This window comes from Phascolarctos cinereus, unplaced genomic scaffold, assembly GCF_003287225.1.
Source record: "Phascolarctos cinereus isolate Bilbo 61053 unplaced genomic scaffold, phaCin_HiC Scaffold_7;HRSCAF=346, whole genome shotgun sequence".
NCBI classification, from domain to species: domain Eukaryota; kingdom Metazoa; phylum Chordata; class Mammalia; order Diprotodontia; family Phascolarctidae; genus Phascolarctos; species Phascolarctos cinereus.
The window spans coordinates 66,875,862-66,886,106 of record NW_027556180.1 but is presented as its reverse complement, the minus strand read 5'-3'; the positions used below and the strand labels follow the sequence as shown (position 1 = coordinate 66,886,106).

The following is a 10,245-nucleotide window of genomic DNA, read 5'->3' as shown; positions in this document are numbered from 1 at the left end:
GCTATTTCCCCCAGGAGTTGGCTAAGGGATCAAATGCTAAGGCTCGCCTCAGGCTCCTGCTGGGTCCAGGATCCAGTTCCTGCTGTCATCCCAAGCACCCTCTGGCCATTCTGCTGCTCCTTACCATTGCACCTGGTGTAGGTCTTGCAGAAGGTGCTTTACCTGGGGAATTGGGGGGAAGGAGGACACAAGGCCTCTCCTGCAGCTTTGAGTGGCACAGGAGGATCCTGTTAGGGCTCTATACAACCTGACTTGTCCTCTTTGCCTTGAAAACAAAACGGGAAGATGAACATAATAGAGAAGAAGAGGGCAATGACAATCTGTGATGTGTTGTGTCCTCTCTGGGAAAAGTGACTCCAGATGCAAGTTAAGGTTTCTTTTAGGTCACAGAAGAAAAACTACAAGAGAGCCTGAAGGTGTCTGAGCTGAGGGTTCAGGGTGTGAGAGATGGCCTGGGAACTTTATGCACATGCGTGTGAGGAAAAAGGTGGAGAAGAGAGGAGAGAAAACTAGTACTTCGTGAATTATGAATGAATAGATTAAAATCTGGGGAGCTTCAGGGTTGTTTTTGTATTCTACTCAGACCATGGGAGTAACTACAGGCTCCCATAATGAAGTAGAGACTTGCCAGTGAGTCTGATGTAAATACAGAAGTTAATACTATCTTAAGATGGCACAGGAGTTTTGGAAGTTTTTATTTTTGTTGTTGTGTTTCTAGTAAATCTACCACAGATATATACGCACAAAGTCTAGAGGAGGATGCTGTGGGAGAATGGGGTTCAATATTTCCCCAGGTTCAGGCTCTTCCTCAGGTCAGGAAACCTAGCACAATCATGAGTATACTCAGACTGAAGGACAAAGTGTCCACTACACAGCATAACACAAGCCTTACAGCCAGACCCCAATCCAAGACTCCAACCTTGCCTGACTTTGTCCAAAGTCTGAGCTTTCACCCCAGAAGATCCATTCAAGGCAATTCTGATGGAATCTGTACCCCGGACTTCTCCTCAGCAGCTACAGCACCAGGACGTGAGCTCAGTTCAGCTGAAGAGTCCCTTTGGTTTCTTCCTCTTGACTTTGGACAGATGGGGTCTCTGCATTGGAACTGAAGTCTCCTACAGAAGAATGGAAGCCAAATTAGAGGGGAAATATTCTACACCTTCCCTACCCCCAGGTTTCCATCCCAAGAGAGTTACAGGCAGGACCATGATATTTACTTCTCAGGGTCTTCTTACTTTCCCTTTCTCATCTTAAAAGGAGCACCTAACTCTTTTAGACTGAAACTGTTATATGCTGCTTTCTGTAGACAGGCACAGGACAAAAAAAAAAAAAGATAGATGTCCTTCCTTTCCAGGGGGAATGATCTTTATAAGACCCAGTGGCTTATAAAGTGAGAGTGGAATAGAAGGATAAGGGAACCACCGCCTAGGTTATCAGGTCAGAAAAGGCTAAGGGTGGAGGAGAAGTGTGGGTCTCTCTCTCTCTAGACATCTAGTATTCAGTCATGGTCCATATCTCTAAGCATTTAAAAGAGAACAATAACATGGCAGCAACTCTAGTGGGGTAAGAACTCGGCTGATTTTAGGTGCTGATTTCCTGAACCCTTAGGTTCTGTCTCAAAAAAGTTCTAGGTTGCCACTGATTTTTACCATATTCAAAGTCTCAAGCACAGACGGGGATGGGGCAGAGAAGGGCTGCTCTGGCTGGTTCAGTAGTATACCATCAGTTTCACTGGAAGAAGTCCTGTCCGAGGCCTGGGAGTCTCCTGGAATCAGAGAGGTCAAACTGGACAAAAGGTCAAGAAATCTCCCTCCCCAGGCCTATCAACTGAAAAATGGCTGAACAAGTTGTGGTATATGAATGTAATGGAATACTATTGTGCTGTAAGAAATAATGAGCAGGTGGACTTCAGAAAAACCAGCAAAGACTTATATGAACTGATGCTGAGTGAAATGAGCAGAACCAGGAGAACACTGCACACAGTAACAGCCACACTGTGCGATAACTAACTTTGATAGACTTAGCTCTTCTCAGCAATGCAAGGATCTAAGACAACTCCAAAAGACTCACAATGGAAAATGCTATCCACATCCAGAGAAAGAACTATGGAGTCTGAATGCAGATGGAAGCATACTATTTGTTCTCCTTTTCTTTTGTTGTTTTGCTCTGTTTCTTCTTTCTTGTGGTTCATCCCATTGGTTTTAAATCTTCTTTACATCATGACTAATGTGAAAACATGCTTAATATGAAGTAGAGCCTATATCAGATTGCATGCCATCTTGGGAAGGGGGGAAGAAAGGGAGGGGGAGAAAATTTAAAACTCAAAATCTTATGGAAGTGAATGTTGAAAACTAAAAACAAATAAATTATTTAAAAAGATAAATCTAGGCTTCCGTGGGGGGAAAAAAAAAAGAAATATCCCTCCAACCAAGAGGGATAGAGACAGGGTCATTGTCTGGTTCTGAATCCCCAACCACCCTCACAGTAATTGCCAAGAGACACATCCACAGTGCTAGCTGTTGGAAGGTTTCAGTCATGATGGACAGGAGGTCCTTGCACACATCAAGGTAGGCTAACTAATACTCTGTGGGGCAGAACTCAGTGGCAATTGGGCAGCCACAAATTGCAGCTCTCTCCAAGCTTGGAAAAGTCCTATGACCCAAGTCTCACAATGAGTATCCAGACTTCTCAAGGACCCTGGAGAAATTCAGTGTCCATTTATGACAAATGAAGATGCCTGATAGGCAGATAAGAGAAAGAAAAGGAATAAAGCCTTCTTGCTACCTCACAGCCCAGGGCTCAGGCAACCCCTGGCACATCCCAGGAAGACTGGATTAGCTTTATCTGGTGCACCCTCCCACCCTAGACACCTAGAATAGGAGCAGAACCCCACTGAACTGCTCACCGGAACCTTGTCGTTTTCGTTCTGCCTGGAATCCTTGTTTAGTTATTGTCACGTAGAGATTCTGCAGCTTCGTAGCAAAGGATCTTCCATTCTCAATACTGCATGCCTCTGGCAGATTCTATAGGAAAAATGAAACCCTTGTCATTGACATGCACAGAAAAAAGAAACTTAGAAACCCTCTTTTCCATCTGTGGGGCTGGCATCAACTTCAAAAGAGACATCCCTATCCCTACCGAAGGAAGGTAAGACGCTGGTCTGGTGTGGGACCTGGAGCTCCAAATCCATTAGGACCCAACTGTATAGCAGAATCCTACTTAGAACTTTTCCTTTAGCAGGTGTCTCTGAGTCTCCACCTTCCTATTCCCCAATTCTTAATTCCATCTCATCATCTCATTTACATCCTGTGGGCCTCTAGCCTGGGGGAGTTTGATTATCCCTGATAGATCTGTCTTAGGAGATCTGCCACTAAACAGAGGATCATTTTAATCAAGCTCACGGTCAATCTCTATGATCTAGAGAAAAGGTGAAAGCTAACGGATTTGAGCCCATGGCAAACAAGGGGCCAACTTTGGAAGAGCAGAGAAAGAGGCAGTATAGACTGTGGGAGCCTGGGCATGGTGAGGATGGCGTGGGAGAAACGGATCAAGGATGAAGGAAATGGGAAATACAAAACGAGGTTTTTGAGGCACTGAAGACAATGGGGTCAGAAGAGTTCTGTGACACAAAGAGAAGCAGCCTCTGGCCTCAGAGGCAAAAGAGCCAGATTTAAGTCCCAGGTCCACAGCTTACTAGACATGTAAATAGAGTAAGCTATACATTCTCTGAATCTCTCAAACTCTACGTCACCAAGGTCACAGCTTAGCTGTGAAGAAAGCACTTCAACGGGAACCTGTAGGGTGCTATCCAAGTGTCAGCTAATCGTCATCACCTTCATCATCACCATCATCTAGCAGAATGGCAGCAGAGATAGAGGTCATGATAAAGCACATACAAAGTCCTCTCTTCTTCCTAGGCTAAGTCAGCATCCCTAATAGTTCTCTTGCTAATGCCTGGGTATCTCCTCAATACAACCCCACCTACCAATACTACAAGTAGCTTCAAATCCCTGGCCGGGCCCTAAGCTGTTCCCTCTGCAGCTGTGCACACACACTGTGGCTTCCAGCCAAACTGCCAAGGGGGGCAGCCTCACTACCACTCCACATGGGACTCAGTACAGAGACCTGGCCTGGCCCACCAGTAAGCACTGTCAGTATCCCTCTGTTCTGGGGGTACTTGATCCTGGGAACCAAGCCTGGGCAGAGGAAGGAAGTGGAGAATAGTAAAGCAAAGTGACCGTGAATCAGAAACTTAGCTCTATCTCTTGGAATTTATCCAACTTCCTTCTAGGGTAGAGGCAGTTGAGGAACCTGGTTTGAGATATCACCAGGAAATACAGCATCACGCTCATCTCCATTCCCCAACCCCTACCCCACCCATCCACACAAACTCTGGCCAGTTGTCCCCTCCCACCAAGTATGATTCTATCAGGTTTGGACTTTTCACTGCAGAGGCAGTTTTAAATGGTTGGAGTCAGAGATTAGGAAACAAGCCTGGAGTCTAAGCCCTGCTTTTGACCCAGACTCACACTAAAAGGGAATAGCCCTTCCCCTTGGCAGCCTGCCTCCAGGGGCCCTGGGAAATGCACTGAAATGGGGAAGGGGAATTCCTAGGCGATGCCTATTTTAGACCTAAAACATCCTCTTCCCCAGGCCAAGGCCTCTGCCCCCTCCCTTTCACCTCCCCACAAAGGGGCACTCTATTCTTCAGCAAAAGGGTCCTGTTATCTAAGAGGCCGAGGGTTGGCCTCTACTTCTATCTCCATGGTTCTCCTCCATACTTTTCAGTATGTATGGCCTCTGCCTCAGTCATTCACACACAGCTTCCCTAGCATGGACTGTCCTGAGTAAACAAATAGGACAGATAAAGCCTACCCAGTGAGAATAGTTGAGACCCTTGAGCCAACTCTCCCTCTGCCCTCCTCTTAGAGCAAAGCAAATCCATAAAGCTGCTGGGGGCCTCAATAATCCCGTCTCAAAGGTTCCTGGGATGATCTTTACCCAGCCCCTGTGTTTGGCCTCCAAACCAAACGTCAGAGATGAAAGGCCACTGAAGCCAGGTTGCCCTGGGCCAGAGTCCAAACCTATAACCTCCATGCTAGCCTTCCCTCCTCCCCTTTCCTAAGGCTACTAGTTTAGTCCTACAATTGTTGCCTTGGGTTTTTCCCTTTTATGTTCCCCTTCTTTCCACTTGTCCTGACTGCTCCCTGAGTACTCGTTCCCAGAGGGCCCAGAGGAAAGGAAGTTAGAGTCTGTTTCAGGAACTCAGTATAGTCATACTTTAAAGCCATTATCGATAAGCTAACCAATCCCCTATGTTCCCCCACCAACCACCCCACATCACACACATGAATGTTGTTCTGGAAGCATATACTCAAAGTCGTCTGGCTATACCACTAACTAGCTGAATGAGAAATTTCCCCCAAAGAGACAAGCTGTCCTAGCAATCTGGCCCTCCTTCAGGGGACAAATAACCTAGCCAAAGGTAAGCAGGAATAGTCCACTCACTCTGAGCATCACTCTATTATCTCCTACCTAGCATAACTGATCCCTGAGACCAGGTTTAAAGAACAAACTAGACAAGAGGCGAGCGCAGCAGCTTCAGCCTAGGAAAGAGAGACATTAACTTTCTAGGCAGGACAATAGCAGAGTCCGGCCAAGGCAGTCGGTACAGATCAAAGGGAGAATGCTGCAGTCAGGATTCAGAGAAAAGCAAACAGCAGTGCCCCCTGCCTTGAGAATGACTGAGCAAGGAGCAAAGTGTACCAGCCACAATTCGGGTCACTGCCCAGGTAGGGAGGGGGAAAAGAGAAGAGAAAGCACCGTAGCTCAGCCAGAAGGCATGGCCCTCAAAAGCTGTGCTCATCGACTTAGGGATACTCCACTCTTCCCACAGTTGTCAAATGCAGCCTACTTCCCCAATTAATGTTAATACCACCAGAGTGAAAAAAAAGAAGAAACCTTTTCTCCAGGATTCTCCTATCAGTTTCCTTCAGAATGTTCTAATTAGTTCTTATCTCCTCAATCCACCTAGAATTTGTAATGGCCCTCCCCATTTCAGTGTGAACACTCAGTGTGCTTAATGGGTACTATGTTCCACCATCTCTAATCCTTCAAGGACTCTGGACCCAGCTTTACTGGAGAAAGGCTTTTAGGAAAATCAGACATTTACATCCTACAGAATCTCTTATCTCCCCTTCTAGTCCGCTATTCAAGTCCGCCTACTCCCCAAGGGTTTCAGCTCTACTATTCAGCAGCCACTCCTATCTGCATTGGTGTCCAGACTCATTTCTTACAGGGAGGACTTCCAAGGATCCCACCAAAAAGGCCTCTGCCTTTAGCAGAACTACTTTTTTTCTTTTGGCTAGGCAATAGGGTTAAGTGACTTGCCCAGGGTCACACAGCTAGTAAGTGTTATGTGTCTGAGGCCGGATTTGAACTCAGGTCCTCCTGAATCCAGGGCCGGTGTTCTATCCACTGCGCCACCTAGCTGCCCCCAGAACCACTTTTAACCACTACATTTAATCAGAAAATTCCCAAAGAGGTTTCTCTTCCTGGAAGTTCCCAAAGTTCTCACAGAGGGTGCCTTCAGAACACTGGGTAAGGTATGGCAAGGACAATAATGGTATGGAACCTGTTATATAATTTACCATAATCCTAGGGAGAGTAATATTTCAAGCAGGAGAGACAAAGAAAGAAAAAAGAAAGATATGGATGGAGTTCTCCAGCTGAGTCTCAGCCTTGAGCAGCTCCTCCCCAGCAATCTCTCCTCCTGCCCCAGCCTTGGCATAGCCCTCAAGGACCTAGCACAGACAGTCACAACATCCCACAGCCAACGTCCAAGGAAGAACCCCCATCATGTGACCTCCTCAAGGACAAGGGATGCCCTTCTCCACTTTTTTCTCCTATAGGGTTAGAAAATTCAATGAAAGCTGAGGGTGCAGACCTCTCTCGATTCCTTCCTAAAAGAGTTAGGAGTTTCCTGATTGAGGATAAAAGCAATTTCCACTATGGCACCTGTCTTTAATTACTCTGAGGAAAGAAAAGACAACTGATATTTCACATGGTTTTCTGTGGTTTCCTCAAACCACGCTCTAAAACAAGAGTAGAGAAAACAAGAAAAATGGTGAGAGGCATCATAGGACAGAACTGAATTTGGACTCAGAGGATAGATTCAAATTTAAACTCGAATCTTTATTATTATCTTTATGACCTTGGGCAAGTTTGTTCCTGTCTCTGGGCCTCAGTTTACTCACTCACAAAATGACGGGGTTGGACTCTAAGATACTTGACAATTCTAAATCCTATGATTTGGGGGGTCCACTATGACAAACTATCACCAAAGTGGGGATTGGGAGAGGACTTCTTACCCTTCTAGAGCACAAAGTAAATATCCTTGATGCTAAAAGCTTTATTAAAGGGAAGATCCATAGGTTCAACAGGAAAGGTAATCTAGGGGAACCCTAGGCCCATGCTAATCACATAAGTTACTAAGTGCAAGTTTAGGCAATAAATTTGAAGCAAAATCCCAGCCCCCAACACACACACACACAAAGTATGTCCAGACGCCCAAGAGAAAGCATCAAAAGTGTCCTCTCCCTCTCATAAGACTATTTGGGAATGTTCAGAACTATCCCCCAAAGAGAGGATCCCCAAATTTTTTAATTAAAAGGGAAAACCAAGAAAGAACATTTTCCACAGGAAAAGGATGACTGGGACAAATGTGTGGCCCTATCTCAGTGCTAATCAGGTCTAGCAATATTAACACATCCTGAATGCTGTGCTGACACAAAGATATTAATGTCCAATATGTCCTTTGACCCAATTATCTCCTCTACCGACACCCTAGGGTAAAGAGGGAACACAGGGTCTAGACACAGAATCTAGCTAAGGCCTGAGAAGGGAGTCACAACACAGGTAGATGTTACAGAAATGATGTTGGGTAGTCTGTGAAGATAACTGCCTACCTCAAACCATCACTACACGCTAGTCCAACCCTCACCCTATTCCTTGGTCCATTTTACATCTTTGACTAACCAGTTCTATTCTTCCCATAAAAGCTCCTTAACTCCAACTGCAGGGGTACAGTCAGGCAAAAGGAAAGAAGGGAGGTCTGTAAGTCGCCATAAAGAATGAGACGGTGTCAGTAAGTGACAGAGACTTTGGCACAGTGGCAACTGCCTAGTGGAGACTATACGCTATCAGTATGTCACAGGTGAAGTCCTCACAATGTCAGGAAGTGTTTTTAGAGAATATTCTTCCAGTTACAAGCTCCTTCAGGAATTGGGACCGTGCATTTTTGTCTCTGTATCCCTGGATTCTAGTGCCATGCCTAGTATACAGTAGGTGCTTAATAAATGCTTGCTGAAGAAATCATGGAGGGGAGAGACCATTTCATTTTTGTCTTCATATTTATCTCTAGTGCTTGTGGTTTGCATCCTCATTGCATAATGCCTGACTTTTAACAGGAGGCATTTAACAAATTCTCACTGAATTGAATTCTGGGCCTCATGGTTAGAATTTATAAGGGCAGAGGAAAAGGGGGAGGTAAGTTATTTTCATGTCTTCTAAAGATCTTTTTGAGTCCCAACCTGCCCTCTTTCCCTTCCTTTCTTCACTTCAAGAGCAGCTTCCTCGATAGGACCCTTGATGAATCCCAGAGATGTTCTGATCCATGCTGCCCCCAGGATTTACTCCATTCATTCCTACTGGAAGTTTCAATGACTAGAAACTTTGATGACCTGGGTATCATGCCCAATGTATACAAAATATTCTGCCCTTGAGGAGCTACACACAAGAGACAAGAGAGACAGACGGTGCTTCTATGTTTGGTCTGGTTTAGATTTGTTTGGGTCTGCCTAACACAGTCTCAGTGCCCAGAGCACAGACTGCCTCTGGTTAAGTGGCTTTGATACTGCTGTCCTTAACATGTCATCTGATGACGATGAAATAATCACCACAACACACTTCCAGCTCCTAAGCATCTCTGAGTTCTGGGCTTCCTCACTTCAAAGACTGAAATGATTTGAAGCCTTAGTTTAGTGATTTAGGATATAGACAGACTGAGGAGATCTATCTTGCAAAGAGACCCCAGCCAACCACTGGATCTCTTTCTGGATTTTAGGTTCATGCCCTACAAAATAGAATTATTCTGCAGCCTTCTATAGTTCTTTCACAGGAACTGTGAAGAAAATATAATAGAAATAATAAGTAGGGGCAGCTAGGTGGCACAGTGGATAGAGCACCGGCCCTGAAGTCAGGAGGACCTGAGTTCAAATCTGGCCTCAGACCAAACATTGACACTTACTAGCTGTGTGACCCTGGGCAAGTCACTTAACCCCAATTGCCAAAACAAAAAAGGAAGAAAAGAAAGAAATAATAAGTACATAGCTTAAGAAATTATGAGAGAAAGAATCTACCAGATCATACCAGTATTATTCTGATTTGTATGAATCAGCTGAAGCCTCAATCACCCAGGTTTCTCAGCCAAAGATCACAGAGGCTGAGTTAGGGAGGAAAGAACAAAAGAAGACCGGAATTAGAGCAAAAAAATTTTTGAGAAGGAATGAACTTAAGAAGCTCATCTAGTCTCCAATCCTTTCATTCAACAAAAACTATATTAAGGCCCAGAGAAGTTAAGAGATTTGTCCAGCCTAATAGGATATTAGTGACAGAATCAGGACTGGGACTCATATCTTGATTCCTTGTCCATTCCCCCCTCCCCCACTGTACCATGCTTCAACTACTCAGCAGAGCTACATCCTCTCCTAGACACAGCTAGGACTACCTTCTTTTCTAAGTGCCCACATCTCTCCTCCCTTCTCAGGCCTGCAAATAGCCCAAAGGTTTGAGGTGGGAAGAGGCACCCTCTACCTTCCTCAGAGCAACCTAGGATGGATGCTGTTTTCCTTCCTGCCCCCTTCAGTGATCTGTCAGATAAAAGCAGAAATACCCTCTAGAGAGGATAGGCCTGGCACTTCAGACTTTAGTACCCCATTAGGGGGTCTAAAAATTCACAAAAATTAATATCTGGGGTGCTCACATCTAAGGGACAGGCAGAAATCCTAGACAAGTTAGCTCCTTTTCAAGCAGAGTCCATCAGTCATAACCGGGAGACCCCTAGGCTCTACCCAAAAGAAAAATAAGAGCCAAGGGAGTGGGGGAGGGGAAAGCTGTTCTTCTAAGGACGCTTTGTAGTGGCTGCCTGTGCAGGGAAGCTTTAAAGAGAAGGTGAAACTTCTCAAG

The 10,245-nt window shown here is 45.3% G+C and overlaps 1 protein-coding gene across 6 annotated transcripts in view; it reads right to left on the bottom strand.

The window, feature by feature from the left end:
* Positions 1 to 665: 665 nt before the first annotated feature.
* The window catches only part of NHEJ1 (non-homologous end joining factor 1), a 114,296-nt gene continuing 104,716 nt past the window's right edge, over positions 666 to 10,245 (bottom strand). For all 6 annotated transcript variants that reach the window (XM_078147310.1, XM_021002848.2, XM_021002853.2 and 3 more), the window contains 3 exons: positions 2,906 to 3,023; positions 1,650 to 1,765; positions 666 to 1,115 (listed from right to left, as the gene is read on the bottom strand). In XM_078147310.1, the coding sequence (XP_078003436.1) occupies positions 1,041 to 1,115; positions 1,650 to 1,765; positions 2,906 to 3,023 (309 nt within the window). In that variant the 3' untranslated portion in view covers positions 666 to 1,040. The remainder of the gene's footprint in view (positions 1,116 to 1,649; positions 1,766 to 2,905; positions 3,024 to 10,245) is intronic.